Here is a 27,718-nt window from a genome sequence, read left to right as displayed (position 1 = left end):
AGGCTTTTCTCAACATGTAATGCCAATGGCATTAAACCCTAATAGCAAATTTTGTTTGCATCATACATGAAGATCAAACATTGTGGATTTTAAACATTTAATTTTTTTTTTATATTTAATATTTGTTTTTACCTGTTGCAAGTCTATGGTGTATCGTCACACATTATAAAATAGATTTTTTATTCATTCTAATATTATAAAATGTAAATAGTAAATACAGCAACTAAGTGTCCAGCTTCTCTGGCAGTTAAGTGAATTTCAGTGTAAAATAGGCTTTTCGGTAGTCATGGATACAGAACAGACAATTTTGGGTACCCACGCTTCCCTAATAATAATTTCCCACTCTTGCTATCTGACTTGGATATTTGTATTCAAAAAATGTATTACTACATTCGTTCAAATAAACAATTAATAAATCAATGTCATATTGTCTATCACGAAAACATGCCTTTTTCTGAAACCAGCAGTTATTGTGTGACTAAAGATTCCCCACAACTTCCTTGCAAACTTGGGTATTTCATCATCCAGTAAAGTAAAGTTTACAGTGAAACACCCCGAACAGGTCACACTCTACGACTGTGCCAGGCTCACAGGAGCCTGAGATGCGACTATCCTTGTTGCACTCAAATACATGGAACAGCGCGAGCTGTCACTTGGTTTTTTTACACTGCAGTGCCACATGCTACGTCAGGTGCTTGTTGGTGGACATGTTCAACATCTTCAACTGCTGCAGAATGAGATCCAACTTGCAGTTCTGCCTTGCCTCCAACTCCCTGAGCTTGTCATCGACGCGTGTCATCAGACGCTCCTCGCACTGGGTGAACCTACGCTCGATGTAGTCTCTGAGGTCTCTGGTGGCCGGCCCCCCTGGGGAGGTGGCACACGCCTCCAGGAAGCTGTGGCATCTCGCGGCTCTCTCGCTCAGCTTGTGCCCCGACCGCTCTATCATGTGGCTCACGTTTTGCAAATTAAGCCACGAGGGCGGGGCGGGCGGGTCTGCCTCCTGCACCGTCAGGTGGACCCCGTACAGCCACACCTGGTGGGTCGTCCTCAGACCTGCAAACTGGGACAAAGAGCACATCTATTAATAAAACCCCATAAAGTAACACCCTAATTTGTTCCAGGAAAACAAGGTGCTAATCAGAATAATTTGTTTTCGAATCAGGCGAGCGTGCTTTTTGACAAACATTTAAATAATTGTTTAAATAATAGGGCTTTGAGTGTAATATTCCTAGAGACTCTAACAGCAGACAAAGGAAGGGTTTGTGTCGGGACTCACCAATTTGGCTTGAACTGTGAGTAAATGCAAGTAGGGAATTAATATATTCAATATAGTAAATTTTACTGTAATTTAGTTAATTCATATTTTTACACAGGAACTGTTTTGAATAGTATTTACGGTAGAGTGTCATTTGTGATTTTAACTTTTAGTGAAATGAAGAGTACTGGTGAATTTTTTTATAAAATCATCAAAAGTTGTTTCCAGTTTTGCACTAATCACTTCACTAGTAGAAAATTCTTGGTGGGTTTCCATTTTCAAATAAAATAATATGTTTTTATGACAAAGAACTGCAGACACGTGGTGAGGTGCTGTTCACAACTAGAGACCTTTACAAACTGTAGTAACAAAAGTATAGAAATATAGGTGATTTGAAACAGCTGCCAGAGCCATGTGCTCTGAACGCACCAAAGAGAATGAAGTAAAATAGGATCAAATGGGGATACGACTAAACATTGCTATTGAAGAACAAAAGCACAAACCAAGCTCTACAGTAAATACAATTATCAATTAAAAGAAATTATGTTAAAATACATTAACTGAATTACAATTATCAAATTTAGGCTAGATTTCAGACCCACGTTATTGTGTTTAATGTATTGGAACTAGAATTTACTGCTTTCCACTACACATTGATGGGTCATCTGTAATTAAATATTTTAATTTATTTGGTGATGTTAATGGATGTGTGTGATCTAGTATCAGGTCAACGTGAAGTAGTATCATACGGGTTCATAAATTTACCACATTTAAATTCATCATAGTTTATTACGTAATATTATAAGGAGATAAGACAAAAAAAATGATAACTTTGATAACTCTAAATTTTATACAAATTTTACTAGCACGCGACGACCCATTGATACCTATATCAAATTCCAGTAATGTTCAGGGTTAAATTGAATTTCATGAGCCTCTAGCTAATAAATAAGTTATTCATAAGAAAATAATCCGGCTTAGTTCAGGGGAGGGCAGTTGAAACTCCGTTCTTCTTGGACCACTGATCTCGTCCTCAGCTTTCCAGGATATACGAGCAGTCTTGCTATGAAAGAAAGTCTAAACTACGATCCAGTAGCAATACTGATGATGACAGCTACTGTTGACGCCATTCCGGGTGTGCTGAAAAATCTTTATATTGGGCAGGTCTCACCAGCGCAGACAGGAACTGCAGCATGAAGATGATCGGAAGTCTTGCAAGGACGGATATTCGCCCAACGCGGTAGTAAAATTAATTGCGAAATGCGACTCCCTATAGTCTGCATGACGAATAATCAGACTTCCTTCACTTAAGATTTGCAAAAATAACTAATTACGCGGTAGCCACGTATCTTCTTGTCCTCTGCGCGCAATTCCCGAACCCAGAAACTGTCACACGCACAGAGAACGTCCATTCGCTCCGCAGTTCAAAACTTAAGTCCCTCGTTCCTCCCGAAAATGCCGACCAGCGAGCATCTCAGCTAGGAAGAATAATTAAACAACCTCTTTTCTTACCTGGCGAGAATTCAATACTCGAAGACCATAGCTAACAGTAACTACATGATGCGAAGTCAGTAATAAACGGAACAATACATCTCAAATGAATGTTCAACAAAGAAGAATAACATCCCAAATATCAATGTCAACTGATGAACTATGGAATATCTCTGGGTCGTCGCACCATGTACAATTTAGCATTTACATACATTACATAAAAATGTATAGTTACTCTTACTTAGATCACAAAATACAAAGCTAAGATACAACAATAATTATAAACATGTAAACATGTCCAAATGTTTACAGAGCCGCTTCAAGAAAATTTTAATATTTATGACATAACATTATTGTAAATTTTCTTAACTCATACCTTCTTGAAAGAAAGAAAAACATTTGATTACTCTTAAAATTGATAATTGACAAACATAGACAATATTATGCAATTTGTTTGATGTCAGTCTCTTTCATTTTTTAATGTTTTCTAAGCAATCGTGCTTGATTGTAATGTTTGTGGTATTACACATAAAATTACAATTGACATTATCACATATTACTACCCTTATAACTAGTGATGTGCGAGTCTCGGCGTCATCGAGAACGAGTCGAGACAGAAATTTTCTCGATCTCGTCTCGAGATAATTTTTTTGGCTCGGAATTTTCGAGAATTTTGTAAACAAGAAATAGGTTAGGTAATATAATATATTGAGGCAGCATTTTGAGTTGCGTGTTGAAATAATTAATACATCTTCAACGTAACGTAGATCGAATAAAATAAAATATACTTGTTACGATAGTATACACGATAAATTATTAAAAAGTTAAAAACGAACGACTTCCGTTCACAAGTCACTACATGAAACGGTAAACGTAAACAATGAATTGTGCTGTGGTTATCACATTAAATTACAGAAGAAAATGATTATTTTCCGTTAATAAAACCAACATTAAAGTTAAAAATAAATCATTTTCAGTATCAATATCAAGTATCAACGTAAAACGGTACGGTAAAAAATAAAAATATAAACATGACTGCAGAATTCTTCCGCGATTGCATTTTGTTTTATGGCCTTAGGTTATACACACGGCCAGCAGTATATAACAAGCAACATGATGTTTAAATTGCGGTCCGTATCGATAGTGACATATCGATAGTGGTGAATGTTCAGGCTTTCATGGTCAAGTACCGTCCATGGCTCAAGGAAACTGTATAGACTATGGAGTCAATAACGTATGTTTACATACGACAGTAGGCAAATAAACTGTTGAGTGTAAAGGTAAAGTTGTAATTGCAATTGCAATTGTGGATACTTGATAAAATTATTGAATAATTATGTATGTTTGTCAGATTATTGAGTTTTACTTTTTTGGATCATATTATCCTGTTAACTAAAGTACAGATTTCTCGATCTCGACTCGATTCTCGAGAATTTTTAAATTGGTTTCTCGATCTCGTCTCGAATTCAAAAAAGTCTTTCTCGCACATGCCTACTTATAACATAACATGACTTATGTTTATGGAGATGATAAACAAAGATGCAAATTTTTTTTTTAACATCAATTGACAACATGAATCATACATAATACTTTTGTATACAACTATACCAAGAATAAAATTGATTTGTTATTTAATACTGTTATAGTCTGTTCGGACGTAATTGTTCGCTGACAAAATCACATGATTTACAAAAAGTCGATAAGTCTTAACAGATGAAGTTTGTACTTATATGAGTGTAGATCGAAGCACTGTGACCTTAATCACTCGCTAGCGAATTACCATCGAAGTAGCATATCGTATACCAACGATCGTTTTCGCGCACTTCACTCCCTAATGAGGCTGTATTAATTAATGTTAATGTTCACCTATTTCAATGGGTGTCGGTGTAGGTTAATTTGACAATTCCCTATCATTAACCGTTTCTCTTGTCATCTAAGTTTTAAAATTTCATAACATTGCGTCTACACTAAAGTTTGCATCACTAATTCATGTAATATGAATAAAACAACAAATTCATTAAGAACTATGCTCTCTTATATTTACAGTCCTACTATATATATAGGTTGTTTCTAAACAAATTGAAACCGCATTTTATTTTATTATTTTAAGTATCCCTTATGACTGCATATTAGATAAAGAAAATCAGTTAGTAATTATTTTACCAATAACAATTTTTTATTTTTGTATGACAAGGCGTGCGAAAAATGAAAATCACACTTAAATACCAATAAATGCAACAGCATTCAAGTTCTTGATTTGTAGGTAATATGTCGTGTTGTGTAATGAAAACATGAATAAGGTAAGAAGAAGAGAAAAAGAACGCGATAGAATAAACAGGAGCATGGAGAAGGACATCATACAGATTAGGATAATCTCTTTCAACAATAGAAGTAAACAAATAGAAATCAATATTTTCGCTTTCATTGTTTTGGAGTATATGTTAGAACGAGTGTATAAGGACAACTCTAACAAGTATAAATGAGAGAATAGCGACTAACTCATGGACAAGCAATATACGAGGAGTACTAGTGGGAAATAATCTCGAGGTACTCATTCCATTGACAGCTAGCAGTTGTTCTTCGTTTGTGGGCCAGCTCTTTAGTTAAATTAGACTTGCAGCAATATCAGTTTCGTGGTAGATATCTTGTCCGCTGTGAATTAGGCAATTGGCAAAAAAACAAAATTTCGAATCTTCCATAAAATTCTTCATGAAAAAAAAAAAAAAATGTGGCATCGCTCAATACTTAACATTGAAGCTAATCACGTCACACTACCCCATTTAGTTGTGGGCAACTAAAATCGACGTAATGCAATCACTGCACGAGATGTCCGCACTGGCCTACATTGCTCAGTGGACAAAAATAATAACGTCGACAGCGCGGTGCGCCAAGATGTCCTCACTGGTTTCTATTATCCAGTGAACACAAACAAAATAGCCGCTTCCAATGTTTAATCACTTCAGAGATGCAACATACATTTATCCATTCGAAATGCAAATATAATTAATGATCAAATAAATAATTCTGCTTCACCCCTTTCTTCACTTAAAACATAACTACCACCTTGAAACAAACATTCAACGATGTTATAAGTTACTGCAATTCATACTGTTTGTACCGTCTCAGCTGTGTTAAATTGTAATTTCCAATCACTTCCTCGCTGTCCAAAGCCTTCAAGGTGTAACAGTTCTCGTTGATTATGTCGCTCACTCTAAATGGTCCTTCATACAGGAGAAACAGTTTCTTGGTAACTTGTTGCCACAAATTACTAATAGGATTTGACGTTTTCAGAACGAGATCTCCAATATTAAGTTTGTCATTGTGTGTTCTCTTCTGTCCTCTTCTGCGCCGTTCCGCGGCGAGGTGAAGGCGCGCTCTGACGAACTCCTCCAACTGCTCTCGTGTTTCCTCTTGCTTATTTGCGTCCTCTTCATTGTCTTCCTTATTCTTGTCAATTATAGGTAATAAAAGTGTGGGTAAGGCCTCCGAACGTTCGTGTGACAAAATTTCATGGGGGGTTAATCCAGTCGAAGAATGCACGGTGTGGTTGAGTATGCATTCTACCAACTGTAAATGATTGCGCCAGCTTTGTTGTGCGTTATGACAAAATGTCCTTAACATGTTGCCTAAGTTACGCATCTGTCTTTCCACAGGATTAGATTGCGGATGACGTACCGAAGAAGTTGTAGGTGAGATGCCCAAATTACGTACACCTTGTTGCCATACGTTGCTAGTGAATTGAGTGCCTTTATCTGTTAACACACATTCTGGTTTAGCTACTTGCGAGATAAATAGTTTCATTTTCGTGAAAACGGTCTTCGCATCGGCTTTAACGATGGCATAGAGTTTTGTATACTTGGAGAAAATATCCATGAATACAATAACATATTTAACTCCGGATTTTGATGTAGGTAATGGTCCGAATAGATCGATGGATACAAGCTGCAATGGTCTGTCTGGTAAAATGGGCTGATATTCGCCTTCCATGTTCTCTTGAGGATGTTTTGCCTTTTGGCATAAGTCACAACTAGTCACAATTTGTCGCACAGTTTTCTGCAGGTTGATACAAAATAATTGCCGACGCAGAGCTTCGTATAGCTTTCCAGAACCAATATGTCCTAAGATACCATGCATTTCTAAAATTAATTTAGCTATAACTGCGGTAGGTATTACCGGTTTCCAACGATCCTCCATAGGTGACTTAGGAATAGTGTATCGGAATAAAATTCCTTTTTCGGACAAGCTGTATATCCTATGAAGTTTATGATGCGTAGGTAAGTCTTGTAATTTTTGACGGATATCCTTACAGAATTTGTCGTCGTTTTGCTTAGTTTTCACATTTGCGAAAATTTCTAATAGCGTTGCATTATTCTTCAAATTATCAGTAATTAATTTAGCCACCCAAAATTCTTTTAAATTATTAGCTTGATGTGTAGGTTCGTCTGATAAATCAGGAACTCTACTTAGATAATCTGCAGCCAGATTTTCTTGACCTCGGACGTGACGTATTTCGATATCGTATTCTTGAAGTAGTAGGCACCATCTTGTAAGTCGTGAACCAAATGTTTTTCCGGTTCGTAGACAAGTCAAGGCTTGATGATCTGTCATTAATATGATATTTTCACCCAAAAGTAGATCTCGGAATTTTTGTAGTGCCCAAATTATGGCTAATGCTTCCTTTTCGGTGACGGTGTAGTTCCGTTCTGCAACGTTCATCGTCCGACTTGCCATCGCGACGGTCTTCTCGTTTCCTTCGTCGTCTCTTTGAGCTAGTTTGACTCCCAGCGCGTAAGCTGATGCGTCGGTGTACACAAGAAACGATCGTCCTTGTACAGGGTGGTGAATCACATGTTCGGTAAGGAAAATGTTTTTCAACCCTTCAAACGACTGCTGCTCCGATTCCGTCCAATTCCATGACTTATCCTTTCTCAATAGCTCAAACAGTGGTAAAGCTACTCTTGCAACCTGGTCTGAGTAATTACGGTAAAATCCCACGACTCCCAAAAATGCTCGAAGTTGTTTCACATTTTTCGGAATGGGGAAATTTGTAATAGCGCTTAGCTTGTCCGGTGCTGTACGTATGCCAGTAGGGGTAAGAATATGTCCAAGGAATGGCAATTCCTCTCTACAAAATACGGATTTACGTAATTTCACCGTCATTCCAGCAGACTGTAGTTTTGACATTACTAGATGGATGTGCTGCAGATGTTCCTCGAATGTAGATGAAGTAATCAGGATATCGTCTACGTAAGCACGGGCAAACTCTTTGCACTCGGAACCCAAAGTTGCGTCTAAGCACCTGGTAAACTCCGCTACGGCATTACAGAGTCCAAACGGCATTACTCTGAAAACATACTGTTGGTTCCGAAATAAAAATGCAGTATATTGCTGTGATTCAGATTTCAGAGGTATTTGCCAGTAGCCGGCCGAAAGATCTAGGGTTGTTAAAAATTTTACTCCCTGATATAGCCTCAAAATATCGCAAGTGTTTTGCGGGCTTTCACGGTCTTTCACTGTAATTCGGTTAAGTTCACGGGCGTCTAAACATAATCTTACGCTGCCATCTTTCTTTCTGACGCAAACCATAGGATTAGCGTAAGGACTGCCCTCGCGACTAACTACTTTCCACTCCAGCATCAGGTTTAAATACTCTTCGGCTTCTTTCAAAAATTTGTTGGGAATGGGATAAGATTTACGATGGAAAGGTTCTCCATCTTTCACAATAATCTTTGCCTCATATAGGTTGTTAAATCCTGGTTTATCTGAAAATACTGTATTGTGATATGACAGTACATTAAACAATGCTTGTTTCTGTATATCTTGAATTACTTTCACCTCTAAAACGGACTGTATTAAATCTTCAGAAGTAGCATATCGTGATTTACTGTCCGGTGTACTGGATGCTTGAAGTAAACATATTTCTCGTTGTAACATGCCTACTAATTTGTCAGCTATCTGCCAACTAGTCGTTGTAGCCGGAATTGCGGAATCATTTGGTGTAATTAACCATCCACCGAAGTCCAAAATTATGCCATACTTTGACAGAAAATCCGTCCCTAAAATCAAAGGCTTGGCTAGACCTTTTACGATTAATACCGACATCAACTTGACTTGGCCTAAACCTTCAATGGTAATCATAGCTTGTTGGTTTACCACGGGACTTGCTCGTGACGTCACACCATAAATCTTGAGACTAGGCACCGGTAGAATAGGCAGTTTTACGCCTGTTTCCTCTATGGCGAACACCAGATTATTACTAATACAACTTATCTCTGCTCCACTATCTAATAAAGTAGCTACAGGCACCCCACAAATACGTAAATAAATTTCTGGGCAGAATGCTGCGTTACTGGTTAATTCTATTTCATCCTCATGAGTAAGGAATTCACGCTCGTTTTCATGCATAACAATAGTGTACAAATTTTTATTAAATTTCGACTGGATTACCCCTTTGTCAACAGTTGCGATCGGCGATCGGGGACTACCATCACCGATGCTTACTGGTTTAAAGATGTCTCAGGATTCGTCGCAACAAAATTAGTGTTCTGCTGTGCGACGTTGCTGCGTATTGGTTCAATACCTTGACTATTAGAATATAAAAAAGTTGGGTTGACAGGTTCTTGTCTCTGGAAGTACCCGGGTTGCTGTAACGATGACGATGGATGATTTTTGTGGAATGAAGGCAATGATGTTGAACTGGCAACGTTGTAAGCTGCGGTGCTTTGCAGTTGGGTAACTTGCAACTGACCAGAGGGATTTGTTTCAGGTGGCAGTCAGTTCCGCGGACTTTGAGAATTCTTACCATAATGTGACTCGCCATGATCATCATAATACTGCGGTGTTTGCAGCTTAGACCGAATGTAGTCTTGCTTAAAATTCCTTGGCGCGCGTCTGCATTCTACTTGTCGCGGCGACCTGGGAGGCCGTTGAGGCGAAGATGACGGAGTCCTATCGGTTCCCCTAACATCTTCTTCCCGACGTGGTGTAGTCTGATCCCTATTACTGTTATACCTGTTTTGCCAAGCATTCGGATACGGTTGTTTATCAGCACCTTTACGTCTCCAATTACTACGATAGTTATCATTGGTTTCGTTGTCGTGGTACCACTGCTTTTGCCTGTGATTTGTTTTGTTTTGACGCCAAATTAATGTGTTTGCCTGTGGTGTACGATGTATATTCGTATTGTTCGTGTTGTCATTTCGTCGTACCCACGGTTGGTACAATGGCGGCTGCTTGTTTGGTGGTTGTCTTTCTCCTTCCTCTCGAACATTCGTGTTGGCACGGCTTTGCCTGTCCAAACGATCGTAGGCTAGAAGTTGCTCACGAAAATCAGATATATTTTCAAAGTTTCTGCCGGAAAGATGCAGCTGATAACGCATTGGCAACTGTCCCAAAATCAAAGCTATAAATTCTTCGTCATTCATAACAATGTCCAAGTAACGCGTTCGCTCGAACATGTCACTAAGATGCGCCTCTAATGACCGGCCACGCTTTGGATCGAATTTTTCGCTATGCAGCTGCGCGCGTAGGTTTCCTTGTATTTTCATACTCCAGTGTTGGCGTAGGAATAGTTGGCAAAACTCATTGTACGATTCTGTGCTGCCTTGGTGAACCTCCCACCAGTAGTACGCAGTACTTTTCAAGCACGAACTCAAACAACGCATTTTCTCTGATTCTGTAAGGTTAAATCGGTTAGCATATTCGTCTAATGATTTTAGAAATTTACGAGGGTTTTCATTCGTTTTTGCAGAAAAAGTGGGCATTTCTTCGGCCCAATTACGCGCAGGATGATTAATCGTAGTAACGGCATCTAAAAACTAATATCCCTTGCCCGTTTGCCGTGGTTTGTGTGACGTTTGCCGTGCTTGCCGACTGGTTGTCTGTACGCAACGGCGAAGCCGGAATGTGACGATCGGGTTGTTGTGTTGACGGCGATTCCACTACACATGCGTTAGTATCATGTAAAGATATCCTGTGTGCGAAACTCTCCAAACTTTCGATTTTATTAATTACCGTCTTAAATTCTTGCGTAGTGTCAGTCTCGTGTTGCTGTAGCATTTGCTGTACGTGAGCGAAACGTATTTCCATGCCAGTTGTGGTTTGCGTAATTGTTTCCTCTGCTACCCGCCTAGCTGTGTCCTGACACACGGTTTCAGCATTCTCTATGGATTGCTGCATGCATTGCATCTGAACTTCGACAGAAGTAAATTTCGCGGTGACTGAATCGCGAAAATTTTGTGCTTCTTCGCGTACATTATGTATTTGTGCAGTGACGTGTTGCGTGAATTCAGAGATCTTATAGTCTACTCTCGCTAATACCTCAGTTTGCATTTTATTTAGGTTTTCGGTTATTTTTGCGCTTTGTTCCGCCGCTTCAGCTCTTTGACGTGCTAATTCCTCTGAAATAGTTTTATTTTGTTCCGCCGCTTCAGCTCTTTGACGTGTTAATTCCTCTGAAATAGTTTTATTTTGTTCGGTCTGTTGTCGTGACAACTCCGCCGCTTCAGCTCTTTGACGTGCTAATTCCTCTGAAATACTGTTTGTCTGCAATGTTAGTGACGCGTTTAGCTGAGTAGAAAGTGTGTTAAACGCACGCATGAAATTATCCATCGTGGTTAAATTCGTTCCCGCCTGTGATGTGTTTTCTACTGCACTAACCGGGTTTTCTTTCTCTTTGGAAAATGGAATTTGTTCTGGGGAATCGATGGCGCTTGCTTGCCCAGTTACTTTATTACTTTGATTATCAGCCAAGTAACACCTAACGGGTGATAAAACCTCGCTGTATGAACTATCACGATTTTCTGCTGAATTATGCTCACATTCCTCGGTGTCGTTTGCGGCTTTGCTTCTGTGGCGTAGAAAGTACGTACCTTCGTCACCTGACATAGCTCCTTCCTCGATGTAGGGACAAGGTAAATGGGAGAAGGAGGACGTTATTAAACAAAATGGCTACCACCTATCCTGAAAATGGCTTAGGACAATCGAGGCCCCGTAGTTGTGCGCCATCTATCAAATTTAGGCTAGATTTCAGACCCACGTTATTGTGTTTAATGTATTGGAACTAGAATTTACTGCTTTCCACTACACATTGATGGGTCATCTGTAATTAAATATTTTAATTTATTTGGTGATGTTAATGGATGTGTGTGATCTAGTATCAGGTCAACGTGAAGTAGTATCATACGGGTTCATAAATTTACCACATTTAAATTCATCATAGTTTATTACGTAATATTATAAGGAGATAAGACAAAAAAAATGATAACTTTGATAACTCTAAATTTTATACAAATTTTACTAGCACGCGACGACCCATTGATACCTATATCAAATTCCAGTAATGTTCAGGGTTAAATTGAATTTCATGAGCCTCTAGCTAATAAATAAGTTATTCATAAGAAAATAATCCGGCTTAGTTCAGGGGAGGGCAGTTGAAACTCCGTTCTTCTTGGACCACTGATCTCGTCCTCAGCTTTCCAGGATATACGAGCAGTCTTGCTATGAAAGAAAGTCTAAACTACGATCCAGTAGCAATACTGATGATGACAGCTACTGTTGACGCCATTCCGGGTGTGCTGAAAAATCTTTATATTGGGCAGGTCTCACCAGCGCAGACAGGAACTGCAGCATGAAGATGATCGGAAGTCTTGCAAGGACGGATATTCGCCCAACGCGGTAGTAAAATTAATTGCGAAATGCGACTCCCTATAGTCTGCATGACGAATAATCAGACTTCCTTCACTTAAGATTTGCAAAAATAACTAATTACGCGGTAGCCACGTATCTTCTTGTCCTCTGCGCGCAATTCCCGAACCCAGAAACTGTCACACGCACAGAGAACGTCCATTCGCTCCGCAGTTCAAAACTTAAGTCCCTCGTTCCTCCCGAAAATGCCGACCAGCGAGCATCTCAGCTAGGAAGAATAATTAAACAACCTCTTTTCTTACCTGGCGAGAATTCAATACTCGAAGACCATAGCTAACAGTAACTACATGATGCGAAGTCAGTAATAAACGGAACAATACATCTCAAATGAATGTTCAACAAAGAAGAATAACATCCCAAATATCAATGTCAACTGATGAACTATGGAATATCTCTGGGTCGTCGCACCATGTACAATTTAGCATTTACATACATTACATAAAAATGTATAGTTACTCTTACTTAGATCACAAAATACAAAGCTAAGATACAACAATAATTATAAACATATAAACATGTCCAAATGTTTACACAATTAACTTTATCAAATTTAAATATATTATTTTTAAATAAACACATTTAAATTCTGTAACCAATAGTTTAATTTGCGAGGAAAAAAAAACTGTAGCAGCAGATATAAAATCCGAGCCAGCAGATTGCCTGACGATGCTTACAATATCCCTGAAACTCTTCTCTAAAATCTTTAAAGAGCTTTTTCTCACTTCCTACGACATACTCGGGCAAGGTATTTTGGGGCGTTAGGAAGGGCACCTGCTTGCTTCTACTCGCAGTCAAGCTAAATTGGTAAGCCCCGACTCTTCTCTTGTGAGTTAAGAAATAATGTTATTAATATGAGTCATATTTTAATTCCAATAGGATGACTAAATCATGCTGACATGTGGGATGGCAGAATATAAATGTTGGCTGATCACTCAGGTGTCGCTGGAAATATATACGTAATGTAAGAAGTGAATAGCTGTTAAAGAAAGAGCAAAAATTTGTTTGTTGATTCGACACATTATTAATTCATAGCATTGTACATAATGCTACACAAGTGCTGTTGCCGTTGTCCATGCACAAAAACAAAAATTTATGTAATAGAAAAAAAAAAAGCTACCTCAAATCATGCCATAATTTATTGGCGTCATTGCTTCTAAACTGTGCAAATCTATCAGCATTACTGCGAGAGGCAGGTGTATAAAACATGGTTTCTTGTATCATTAATGGCTGTTGAATGATAAGTAAATGCAAAATAATTATTATTATAATCCCATTACTTAACACCATATTGGTGTATATTACAGTAGAACCCGTTTATAGTGAACCCGCCTATAATGAATTCCTGTTTATTGTGAATTTCCGTCTCGGTCCCGGCAAAATGATGTGAGGTTATGTATTAATTTATTGGATATAGCGTACAACTTTTGTCAATGTTGATACGTTTTCCCGTGTACCACGTACAAATTTTGCCGACATAATGCACATTTATCTCAAATATTTTCATTTAATTACAAGTTTTTTCACAAAACGTGTATTCTGGATCACATTGAAGTTTTTCTCCGCAATACGCTACTCGATTGTCCACTGTTCATATTATAAACAAGTCGTATTTGAGTGGCCTCGGTAGGCTACGTGTAGCCAAAGATGGTGATCAGTTTGGTGAAAATAAAAAATAGTTTTCCCTTCATAGTTAAAGAATGGGCGAACGTGTGTACATTTAATATGTTATCAAAATTAAACATAAAATACCGCCACACAAATACGTATGTACATTATAGCAGCAAATTCAATATTTTTACGTCTCATTTTTATTGTTCACGTTTCAGACATTTTGATCGAGTAAGTTTCGTAAGACTACCACTAGATAGAACTCTGTGGACTAAATTTTTCCATAGAAAGTGAAAAAATTTTGTTCCAGCTTTAGCAACTGCAATACTAAATGATACGTAGTGATCTTTGATGCGCCAAACTCGTTACTTTTCGTTTATTTACTTTTGACGGTAAAAAGAATTTCGTGTTATTAAGCTGCAAATGTGCTTCAATAAGAAATATGTACATAAAAAGTGATGAAAAACGCGGTAAAAAACATAAGGCATTATCTGTGCGAGATAAACTGGACATTATTGAAAAGATAAGACTCCAACCCCACTGTCCCGCACGTGTTAATAGCAAAGGAACTGGGAATTGCAACATCCACATTAAGTACAATATTAAACAAGCTGAACAATCTTCTTTCTCAAGCTGTGAATACGTCACAGAGTATTAAACGCCTGAAAAATGGAAAATACGCCGATGTCGAAGAACCATTAATAGAAAGTTTGTACATGTGTAGTGCATTAAAAATATCTGCATTTGCTCATAAAACTGTTGCTTTGAGTATTTTCATTCGTTCTTTTCTTGGCTTAGGCCAATGTGTAGTTAAGATTTTGCTTTTGAGTATGTATTGTCAATATAAAAGTTTTCCCAGATATAAAGTTTCCCCTCTATAGTGAACATATAAACTACTCCCTTCAGATTCGTTATAACAGGGTTCTACTGTATATAGTAGTGTGTAACACAACTTACTCTTAAGCAAAATGAAAATGTAAAAACTGAAACAAATACAAAAATTGTTAGCTAAAGGTCACATCCTGAACTGTGAACGTTCCTTGTTCTTTGAAACTAGACTCCTGTTTGAAAGTGCTGTACTATGCAGTGTCAGCCCAGCGGAGTGGAGACAGGTTACGACTGTTGCATCATGATTGCTGGCACAGCATGACTGATTCCTGCGCTGGACAGTTGGAACAAGATGGTAAAGAACCACTGGAAATGCATGACTTAAGGGGCGATGGTTATTGTTTGGTGGGGTACGCAACACGTGAAGAGCAGGCAGTATCCATATACATCCATCTTGCCTAATAATAAGTTTTGCAAAGAAGCTGGTAAGGGAGGATGAGTCAGTTTCCAGGGAGGAGACGAACACCAGGCAAACTTGTAATACTCAATCCATGTCTACAGAGGTCAGATCTATCCAGTTAAAGGCAATGGCAACATATACACTTAAAATAAACTTTTGAAGGCTTTTAGTTACTACCGTATTTACTCGAATATAAGGCCCCCAACCCCAATTTCAAAATGTTAAAATTTGAAAAACATTTGCCTGCGATTGTAAGGCCCCTATCTGAAGTGCAAACCTATACATATGTAGGTACCGTATAAACCCACGTACAATCCGCACCTTTTTTTAAAAAAAATCGGGTTCGAAAAAGTAGGATGTGGGTGTTACATGGGTCTTGGGCCATTTTTGCACGGTGACGAAATAACGCCGGCACGTCTAGTTTGCTGTGAATGACAAAGGGGGTTGGGGGGGGAAGGATGGGAAGGAAGCGCGGAGGCAGTCAATTACAAATAAATTGAAAAGGCTGTTCAAAATTGTTACATAATAGCTTAGAATATATCCAATTTTAAATTAATAAAAAAAGAAATGTGTTCATGCACATAAATGTATTTCACATTTTCTCAATAATAAAATTAATAAACTAATGTAGCTTAGGCAGACACTGCTCACTCAAGCTGTAAGAATTCCAGTCCTTGCATTTCTACGTGTTTCCCCCTATCAGCTGTATAAGTTAATCTCCGTTGCTATGCGTCAGGTGCTGGAAATGTTGCGAGGAAGGAAGGGTGAGTATAGTACATTTGCGGTAAAATAAATAATTTTACGGCCCTGCTAAATTTTTCCATTCAAGAAATTTCAAAGATTCTGTGATTTACCAGCATAAATACTGCTGTGTGACTAATAAACAAAGTGTTCATAGTGACTTATACAGAATTTACTGACTGTAAATGGCTGTCGCGTGAGCCTTAAAAATATTAATTTTTACCGGGAATGGACTATACAGTCTGGCTTTTGTCGCACACGGTGTAGAAACTTGGGAGAAGGGCAGGTGGGTGTTGACGTGTTGAGGTCGCATGAAGGGGGGAAATGTTGGAATGTGAGTTGGAGTGGAAGGGAGGGAGAGAGACATGATGGTCTGTTTTTCTGGGAGGGTTAAGCCTTGAAGAATGTCACCAGGGGAGGGAGAGGTAAGCCATATGACGTCATGCCGCTGCCGCTGCCGCCAGCCTGACCGGACAAGCTTCGCGCACACCACTAAGTCAAAGAAGCAACCGCCGCCACATTTTTACTTTTAACACAAATACCGAGGCTGTAATAAGTAGCATAGTACTTGTTTTGGTAATTCTTTACGATTTGGTACTGTTTGAAAGGAAAAGAAATCATTATTAAGTTTTTTTACATTATTTTTGACAGACTCGATTTTAAGGCCCCCCAGATAAAAATTTTGGGGGAAAAAGGGGGCCTTATATTCAAGTAAATACTGTATTTAGTTTTGAAGATTTATGCCTGGGAATTAGTAAAGAAAAAATAATTTTCTCGATAGATGACTTAAAGAAAAAATTTACATTATCTTACAAATTAATTAGCACTTATTCACAGTGCAACGTTTTTCAAGTCTAAATTTTAAAATAATTATGAAATTTCTCTAGGCCAATATGAATATGCAATTGGGCAAATTTTAAAATAATTTTCAATTGATATTTAAACCTACAATATATTTTTTGTATAAGTTTTTCTTAAAGTCCTTTATACTGTTGGCATATGTAAGCAAAGTATTCAATCTGTTAATAGTTTTGTCTTCTTATTTTCTCTATTAATCTTGATTTGTAAATATACCATGTTACTTTGAAATAGGCCTACACTATAGTTTTTCAAAGTTTAGAAAAATATTATTCACACAGTAAAATTTTTTAATTTAATGTGCTTATTATTTGTGTACTTTTACATAATTATGTGTGATTTTTTATGAATTGTGAACACGAGTTAGTTGTTAGTAAAGATATGGTTGGATTTTTTTTGTTTTATGACTTAAAATAAATTATATCAAAAAATCTAACTTTTAATATAAAAATTAAAAAAAGGGGGGAAGAAAATGATATAAAGGTTAAAGAATCAGTAGTGATATTCCTTTAGTGTGTGATAAAGCAGCAAAATACTTCATAATTTTCATAGGTTTTTTGTGACTACACAGAAATTGAATGAAAACTTAAACTTTTGAAACCAATGTCGCAGAAATGGTCACTAAAGCAGTAGGGACTCACCTTGACAGCGCACTCCGACATGGGCTCCGGCAGCTCTGCCTCCGCCACGTACACCGTCATGTCCTCGAACTCATCCAGGAAGTCTGCGCTCACCGTGCTCACGTACTCCCCACACGCCCCGTACACCTCCACCTTCCTCGCCTGCCACAAGCGACACTTCACCGTGTACCACGTCATTTCCTGGCGTAAGCAATCAAATTAAATTTCACTATATATATGTGGTACAGATAACATGCAATGACAGAATGTTTCAACTTTATAACCAATGAATTATTTACCATTTACTTTAATGACAATGACTTGCACTAATTCACGAGACACATTTTTGACATCTCAATGCAGTTGTGATGTTGCCCCATCAGCGGGTCGGAGCTGAATGTTGCCCTTCCCGCTGTTTCTTCGCTGGTGTTGGGAACATCTTGCACGTCACACGGATTTGGCTTTTATCATTTTCTATCCATCAAATGGCCTGGTTGCTACAAAAAACACCCACTTAATCCACATAGTATTTGTAAGGGAAAATTTGAACGATCCCTCTCAAGAAAAGCTTGTGCAGCACCAAATCAGTTGGCAAACCTGCACCCCTAGAGGCAGTTTAGCAATGCATTTACAGTAACCTTAATGTACACAACATGTGCACCAAATTTTAACATAAATTACATCATGGTGACACCAAAAAATTAATGTTACTTTTGGTCAGCCATTAGATAGTCGTAGATGTACATTTTTACAGGAATGTTAAATGTCATTTATGAATGCTGAATATATAATGGTGTGCTTAATAATGATTAATAGAATATTAGAGAGAATGTGAAATTGGGTGACATTACACTATTAATTGAATATTTCCACAGAATTCATAAACCATCTCATATTTTTGAAGTGAAAACTTCTATAGGAAGGTTTGGATAGGGAGTAAATTCATGTAAGTTGTCATTGACATGGTCACGTGACGTGAATGTATGTGTGTATACACACACACACACTCAGTGGTGCGCACGCAACCAGTACGCATCTTTAGTCCCTGTACATCAGTGCTGTGCATATGTGAATCGAATGTGTGTATACAGTGTTCAAATTGTGTTTTTGTTCAATTTGTATTTTAAATCTTAAGTATATGATTACTGTGCAGTAAAAAGTGAGTATAAAATATATTAATATTTTCATATAGATATATAGTTTGAATAACGAAGAAAACGGGAGTCTTTGTAGCAATATAACCTAAAACTTAAGAACATAATTATTTATTTTTTTAATACCAACAGTTACTATGCAATGTGTATTTTATAGTAATTTAGGAGTTATTTTTAGGGATGGGACGATTCCAAAATTTTTGATTCCGATACCCAATTATTGATTCCTTAAAAAATCCTTCGATTCTCGATACTCACCTAGTTAACTTAATATTAAATAATTCAAATTCTATTTGCAACATTTTTTTTTTCAGCTTTCAATACATATATGATGTAGCATACATCATAAATTCATATTTATCAAATTTGAGTACACAACTAAGTTATTAACATTAACTCATATAAATGTTTACATCATTAGAAGTTAATGGCTCATATGTCAAAGGGGTCAAACTAATCTAAAATTTGTTTTGTAATCCTTACTAATATTATAAATGCGAAAGTAACTCTGTCTGTCTGTCTGTCTGTCTGTCTGTCTGTCTGTCTGTTTGTTACCTTTTCCCGGCTGAACGGATCGTAATGAAATTTGGCAAGGAGATAGATTATATCCTGGGGATGGACATAGGCTATCTTTTGTCTAAAAAAATAAATTTTAAATGGGTTAAAAAAATATATCTTAATTTAATGTAATGTGTGTCATAGATATACAAACTGTTAGTGGCATTCCTCTATGTCTGCCGAGCAATAGCTTTCAAGCCATTACGTTACGTTTTGCTATTGTAAGGAACTAAGTAGATAGTAAGAAAAAAATAAATATCTTGACAGTTTGTAGTGTCGCCATATTTGTTTCAATTTTCAATACCGTTTTTGTATATTACAATTTAAATTGCAGAAAAAAATCATGTTTCATAGACACATAAATAGTGAGTGTGTGTCATTTCTTTATGTCCACAAGGTCTCGCCGCGTCAATTTTCTCCTTCGGGTGAACCCGTCCGCTTAATTAAATAAACAGCTTTTATCGTTGAATGATTTCATGATTTATTTCATGAAAATCTGCTCTCATAAAAAAGTTAGTTTTATAGACATTCAATAGGTGTCTCTCTCTCTCTCTTTCTCTGATAATCAATCTATGAATCGTTACAAATTTATTTCCTTTATTTTTTTTTAGTTTGATTTGATACAATATGATTTCACTAAAAATCAATTTCTACCCCTTCCTATTTTCATTTCCACATTACGAAGTTTCACTTCTTCCACGCAGAGGGACTCCACGCAATATTTTTGCATGCAATTAAAAACTATTTTTTAATGATGCCAAAGAAGTATAACTTCTCACACGCACCTTTTTTTTAAATTTAATTTCTTCTATATATATTTTTTCTCCCTACCTATGGCACTCATAATTCTTTTAAATTTCACGTGTATGTTTTCAATGTCATTCGAGTTGTACAATGTTCTTTTGTCAAATTGTTCATTATTTATACTTTGTTTAATTTTGGAAACATACGTATTTTAGGTATTATGACAAATAAAAAAATTAGTTTCACTAACATTCTTAGGTTTTTATTGTGTGGATAGTTTCAAGTTTAATATTATGTAGGTACATAAATTCTTAAACTTATAAATTTCTTCGAAATTTATTCATAGGTTGGTAGGGCCTACTAACATTTTCTATTTGTCAATATTGTTATTTTTTTTTACAGTACCTACTTATTTGCAAGGAGTTTGGTTTAGTGTTGTGTTTATAATTTATCTGCTGAGCGTCAAGAGTCTTAGGTCTGCTGAGACCGATGTCCAGAAATATTTATCAATTATGTAATACTATATTGTTGAAAAATTTGAATTTTACTATTTCAGGAAAGTTGATTTTTTTTTATTAATTAGAATAGTTACGTGTAATTGCCATCTTCCTTTATTTCATATTAAACATTATGTTTGGTTGAGTGTGAGATAATTTTATTTATGTATGTTTTAATTTCATTTAATTTCTTATATATATATATATATTCTTACCTACCTACTTCTATTAAATTTCAGGTGGATGTTAACATTGTCATTCCAGTTATATAACTTTTTTTTTTGTCAAATTAGTTGTTATTTATACTTTGTTTCATTTTGGACTATGTTTTTTTTTTTACTTAATTCAAAGATTTGTGGTGTGTACAAGGAGTGATATCTCTATTAATTTCTATACTCCTTTGGATAAGCGGAATATTGCCACCACAGTTTTACATATAAACAAATCCTACAAATGTCTTAAACATTATGACAAATAAAAAATAGTTTCACAAACATCCTTAGTTTTTTTTGGTGTGTATAGTTTGAAGTTTAATATTATGTATGTACTTAAATTCTTAAAGATAGTTATTTATTAATTTATTTAGATAATTATTCATAGGTAGGTAATAAGCTTTCTATTTGTCAATATTGTTATTATGGTAGATAGGAGTACAGTAAATGCCTACATTCTTATATTTCTTTATATCTCTTTCGATTTTAAGTGTTATCGAGCCATTCAGGGTCCTCGAACCCCTCGCCCCCCTCTGGGGACAAAGCCCCAAAATTTTGACAATTTCAGGAATTTCAAATATCTATTCTTTCGAGATGGAGTGTTCCAAACCATTCGAGGTCCTGAACATCCACTTTCTGCAAAAGTGAAAGCCCCAAAATTTAGAAATATAAGAATATATATAATAGGATGTTGGCATGTATGACGTCGATAAACTCTTACCCCGTTTGACCGATCACCATGAAAGTTGGCACATCGAAGTGTTTTTATCATGGAGAAGGTTTTTATGCTAACCATTTTTTTTTTGAAACTCGCCGCTAGATGGCGCTGTAGCACATCAACTTCTAAACCTTTCAACCGATCGCCATGGGTAAACAGAAAACCATAGGTCACAGATACACAAACAGTAATTATGTGTCATTTCTTAATGTCCATCACACTGGACATATCGCTATCCATTTTGCTGTAACTCACGGACAATATATCACCCGGTGTTCAGCTCGGGCAAAGCCGGGTACTGCAGCTAGTACGTAATAAACTATAAAAAAAAATTTAAGCTTTCCTTGAGCAGTATAAATTATTTTCGTTCATACAACTTGCCTAACTTAGAGAAGGGTACAAATTAACTAAAAATTTTGTAAAATGAAACAGTAACAAAATTAAGCAACAACTAGAGAACTAGAAAATGAAAGTGTTGTCCTTGATTGTGGTATTTCGGCGTTAAGTTACATTTAAGAAACAAATTCATTCGTTGTTATTTCGGCGTTGTGGTAACGACCCAACAAAATCTATAAAACACTGACCAACTAACATCATCGTCACACCATTCGAAAATGAATGTTTGTTTACATTTTTCCGCTTTTTGCGCGCGATTTAAAATGCTTGTGCTGCCCCGTACGGCTGGGTGATGAAGTAATATGGCTCGCCCGTTAATCTGCTTGATACTACGACGCTGTTCCAACTATATGCCAACGCCCCCGGCTGACGTGGTATGGCCACTCACGTAAGGCTGTTCCAAACACAGTTCGCCCAATATTTAAATTTCCCGTAAAAACATTGCTATTTCGCGTTTTAATACTAAATTTCGTGGAAAAACGATGTGTTGTGGCGATTTCGGGTAAAAATTGTATTATACAGTGATTTCGCGTTTATCGTCGTTTAGTCGCGATCGCGAAAAGAACAGGCCCCTTCTAATACGCAGTGATAATTTTTTAATAAATAATTTTTGTACTTTGACTTGTGTATAACATCGACCCAAGTTTTAGATATTGTTTATTTGGGGAAATATGACTGTTATATATGCGTCTAGTCAGTCATAACCCCACTCAAAGAGTCGTTAAATAATTGTATCTGACAGATTTGCAATGTTGTGAAATGATTTTTTGTTACATGCGGGAATCGACTTTTATCATCGATTCTTGATTCTCGATTATTTAAGTAGAATCGGTAGGTATCGATGAAATTGGGAATCGGTTTTCCCATCCCTAGTTATTTTACTAACATGATAAAACAAATTTGTTTTGCTTTTTGTAAAAAGTGCAAAAAAAAAGTCTCTGATTTTTATCAAAAAAGATTTTTTTATGTTACACAATTATATTTTACGAAGTTAGTATTTCTTATTTCAAATTATATTTGTATTTTCTTAATTCTATTATTAATAATAATAATAGTTACTTCTATTATTATTAATTGTATCATTTGAAGTTTAGGAAAAAATGGTGTGTACATTATATTGTTATTCTCTCTAAATATCTAGGTATGTTAATATTTTTTTTTTTAGATCCTTGATTTTGTGTGGAAAACTGAGTCTTTGTAGCAATATAACCTAAAAATTAAGATCATTATTTTTTTTAATACCTACAATTACTATGCAATGTATATTTTATAGTAATGCAGCCCATGTGTCTTGATAATAAATAAACCATATGAAAATAAATATAATTGTTGCTCAGAGTGCCGATAGATGTCAAAACCCGAAAAATGTAAACAGTTTTGATTTACAAGTTTTAATTTCAGATCAAAAAATTAATTTGGATATCCAAAAATAACAACTGTTTGTTTATAGTTTTAAGTTTTAACTTCTGTCAGCAGTCCTCATGACTGCTCTGAATTTTTTTTTTTTACTACAAATATCAGTGATCACACATCATGCTGAGCATTCACAGCGCATTTTGTGTGTGTTTTCGTGTAATGCTTATGTTAGTTTACATTGCAGTTGGTTGTATGAACCTCCACTATGTAAGTGTTTGTTGGGCAGTTCATCTCCGTTGGCCAAGTTTGTCCATGTCCAAATGATCTTAGTGTAAGTGAAGGGTTGGCTAGGTTATACATTGAAAATAAAAAAATTATTCTTGAAAAAACAATTTGTAATTTTCACTACATAACATATGTTTACTATTCCTAATGGCTTTTGGAAAACTTGGCTGGTTGTGAAGGGCATTGACTACTGGGAAAATTATGTGATTTGATATTTTAAAAACAATTTAATGACGATGGAAGATTTGTATATCGAATCTTAATACAATGTAAAAATATATATTCTTCATTTATAATTTCTCATTTTCACTTAAGAGATTTTTTGGAATCCGGTCGAAATTGATCGATGCTATTACGCCGGGATAATCAACATTGAAGCATCAAACTGCTACTTCAGCACTCACGTCTGACACGACGGTGAGCCGTGCGACGCGCAAGTGAGGCTGCAGCTTGAGGCGCAGCTCGGCCGCGCAGTCCGCGGGGCGGTCGCCACGGCTCAGCAGCACGCACGTGTCCACGCTCACCCCCTCCACACCTCCGCTGCAAAACCAGGCGGGTGTTGCCCGAGGTCGCGTGCGTACAATAATAAACACGTCGTGAAGTGGTCCCGCAGCACTGGGAGACGGTGGATGACGCCAGTTCCGGTGTGGTCGTCGCCAGACGAGCGGGGAACTTTCCCTACGAGGCGACCTAGAGTCCTACGGACTCCAGCCCCTTCTGTTCTCAAACCAAAGTGTGACGTGCGAATAGTAGCCTGGTGAAAAATGCCTCTAATTAATCATAAATAAATGCTGCCTTTCAAGTTTGTATGAGGAAGCCAAGTTTCAGTTTTGCAACCGCAAACAGACAGAGAGAACAAACAGCATTTTAAAACATAGGTTCTCGTTAGAAGTGGTAGCTAATTTAAAAGAAAATTAATTACCAACAAAGAAAAATTTTTTTTTTTGGCATCTATTAATGAGTGTGCTTATTCTTTACACAAACATAACACACTATCAATGCTCAGAAAAGTGAACAGGCAAGTTTTAACCATGAAGGGCTCATGTTTTTAAGCAAAGTGCAAGCTGCAATGAGTGACCTTGAACTCTCAGGCTGTGGCTAACCCAACAAATTGAAACACGACAAGACCTTGAATTTTTCAAAAGTGATTCAATGCAAAGATGGAAATAGAACTTAGAATCCAGTAAAATACCTAAATTTTTGACCAAATGTAACTTGGGAATATTTCAAATTTATAATTCAAAAACAATTGGGTGAAATTTTCTAGAGAAAGTTTGTAACAACTCAGATTACAGCCTTCCCCATGCAATCCAGTAATAATAATTTGTTATAAATTTTTGTCATATTTTAGGTTAGATGTAAAAAATTTTTGTTTAGAAGTTATTGTGAACGTAATCCACCGGGTTTAATGCTTTTATAATTCATAAGTTTATTTTTCAAGTAATTTTTTTTTACTGGCTTCTTTGTGTGGGAAAGCATGCTGACGTAATTCTCCTTCGCTTTTTACATGACAGGTTTTGTTTCATACGCTAGGCGTTTGAATCACTGTCACCGGAGTGTGAGAGAGAGGCAAAATTGCTGCGTCGTGGGAACAGAAGAATTTAGTGGAAGTTTCTGTTGCCATGCACCGTGATTGGCTGAGAATTACGTCAACGAGCCCAAGACACTGCCGCACAAAGGGAAGAAAGGCTGTACGGGCAGTCAATGTCCAAGCACTGTGCTGAGCAGTCGTTGTTTGAGCAACGGGCTGCGAGGTCGTGGCCGGGTGATGGCTCGTGAACCTAACATAATTCGTAAAGAAGAATCTATGTGGTTTTTTTTATCTTTTCTGGATGTACATTAAATTTTTTTTGGTGTTCTGTTGTGCGGTAGATATTTTGATTTTAAGTAAATAAAAAACAAAAGGTAATATATCAAACATTGCATATTAATTACTTTGTGACCTGCTACCAACCTGTATGTACACTCATCACCTAATTTTAAGCTAGCCTGAGGTGGTGAGTGGTTACAAGTTATAATGGTAAATATGTAGTTGGGCGGTATTTGCGAAAAAAAATGTTAAAAATCCAAAAATACTTTTATTCTATGTTCTAAAAATTCGATATCTCATAAAGTATTTGGAATTTCTTATCTCCGCCGCTTTTAATGAAAAGAGGAAGTTGAAGATCATCTAATAAAGGTATTTTCGGATTTTTAACATTTTTTTTCGCAAATACCGCTTAACTACATATTTACCGTTATAATACTTAGTAGTTTTATCCCTGCTGAGATTAACTAATTTGGATTTCACCAATCAGCAACAGCAGTAATATCACATTGAAAAAGATAACAATTATGATAGGATTTTTTGTTGTTGTATTTTTAGGTCAACAGAGTACCAGTAGAGTCGTTTAGACTGGAAATTATATCATCAATGTAGATATTGAAAAGTGAAGGTGAGAGGGTTGCACCTTGTGGAACACCAGAGCTGGCCAAATGTGATCTTGAGTTTATGTTTTGAATCAAAACATAGAAATTTCTATTATTTAGATTTATAAACTAATAAATCCAGAAGATGATTAGAAGATTGGGAAAAAATTTTACTATTACTGATAAAAAATTTAATAACACCCGGTCTTTAGTTTTGATACTCAAATGTAATATATTCAACCTATGCATATGAGTCCAGTCAAACCACGTACGTTGAAATCACCAATTAAGTATTAATATATTGTTTTGTGTGTTTCAAAATTTATCAAGATCTTCAAGATAAGTAGTATATGATGAGGGTGGTGTTTTAGGTGAAATGTATACCTTACAAAGAGTTAAATAGTTTGAGAGGTTTAAAATTTTATCCAACAGGTTCAAATCCATGATAGTAAAATTAGTTTGTAAAACATTATTAAATTTGAGTTTGTTAACTGCAATAAAAAACCCTTATATCACCCCAAACAGCCTGACTGGCCATTCTACCCTTCCCCTTCGCTGTAATGCTTCCCACCACGACTGGGGCATTTCCAACAGACCATCCATTTCCTCCTCTTGTGCTTCCCTATCCTCTACATCTAACTGCTCAACGCTGCACTTTCTCCAGCTCCCTGACTAGTCACTACGCAGGGGTCCCAGATAGGGTTACCAGACGTCCGGCAAAAGGAGGACATGTCCTCCTTTTTATGTATTTTTTTGCGTCCGGCCGGATTTTCCTTAATGCTCCAAAATGTCCGGCTTTTTTATAAAGTGAGACAATTCCTGCAGTTACACTCTGAGTAAAGCGCGCAGTGCGCGCTAATGCGCTGTCCGCAGTCACCCCACTAGTAAGTAGTTCTATGACAGCTTGACAGAAGCACGTGTTTTTAATATGCTGTATATGCGTAGTTTGTTTGATTCTTTATACTGAAACTGTATTAAATGCCAAAACATTGTAAAATATTGTACTCCATTGTAATTTATTCATGGCTTTTTTAAAAAAAAATATATTGTCCTCCTTTTTAGTGAACTGTCCTCCTTTTGCGAGATGAATGTCCTCCTTTTTTAATATCAGTGTCTGGTAACCCTAGTCCCAGATCACATGCGGACCAGCGTGAAGTATGCCTTTCCCCTTACCCTTCTCCCAGGCCCTTTATAGTGACAAGACAGAAGAATCCAGGCACTCACTTGTGGGAAAAGTCTTGGCTGCGCTGTTAAATCACATTTACGTCATTATATTTACATTACAAATAAAAATAATAGTACTCCAACCGTTAACCTAGAAATATCATATTTAACGAGTAACTAACTACTTAAAAGGGATATTACGGGGGGAAACACTAGTTTAAATACAATGCGCTGTCACACAATTATTAGGATAAACTTTAGGAAGTAATAGAAGTAATAAATGCATTTAGATATTTGTAAACAACATTTTTGGCGGAAAAGTAGTATTCACATGAATATTTTAGATACGTCACTTCTAAATATAACTGTCAGAAATAGCTTACATTATATATATTTTAATGATCAGAACAACTAACCTGTAATGTTTACTCCAAGTTACACAATCACAAATATTTTTATTTTCTGCGACCCAAGAACATGAACACGATTCACCACTAAACAGTATTTCGTGCAAAGACATTGTTGGTTTACGGCAAAGCCTACGAGGATGACCGTGAAATGTAAGTTATGCTTGTAACAAGGAGTTAGGAATTGGTAGGAGATAGAATGCTGTGACAAATGTAGACGCGTTCTGACATCGCCATATTGTTCCGCCT

The 27,718-nt window shown here is 36.6% G+C and overlaps 1 protein-coding gene across 1 annotated transcript; it reads right to left on the bottom strand.

The window, feature by feature from the left end:
* Window positions 1-345: 345 nt before the first annotated feature.
* On the bottom strand, window positions 346-27,718 carry LOC134542244 (uncharacterized). The gene is made up of 4 exons (XM_063386341.1): window positions 27,479-27,718; window positions 23,894-24,029; window positions 17,591-17,731; window positions 346-1,063 (listed from the first exon to the last, which is right to left on the bottom strand). The coding sequence occupies exons 1-4, from the start codon at window positions 27,580-27,582 to the stop codon at window positions 683-685; spliced, it is 762 nt and encodes a 253-aa protein (XP_063242411.1). The 5' UTR covers window positions 27,583-27,718; the 3' UTR covers window positions 346-682.

The sequence above is a fragment of the Bacillus rossius genome, assembly GCF_032445375.1.
Source record: "Bacillus rossius redtenbacheri isolate Brsri chromosome 4 unlocalized genomic scaffold, Brsri_v3 Brsri_v3_scf4_2, whole genome shotgun sequence".
Lineage (NCBI taxonomy): Eukaryota > Metazoa > Arthropoda > Insecta > Phasmatodea > Bacillidae > Bacillus > Bacillus rossius.
Note: the sequence above shows the minus strand (reverse complement) of the source record. Positions and strands in the feature narration are given on the sequence as shown.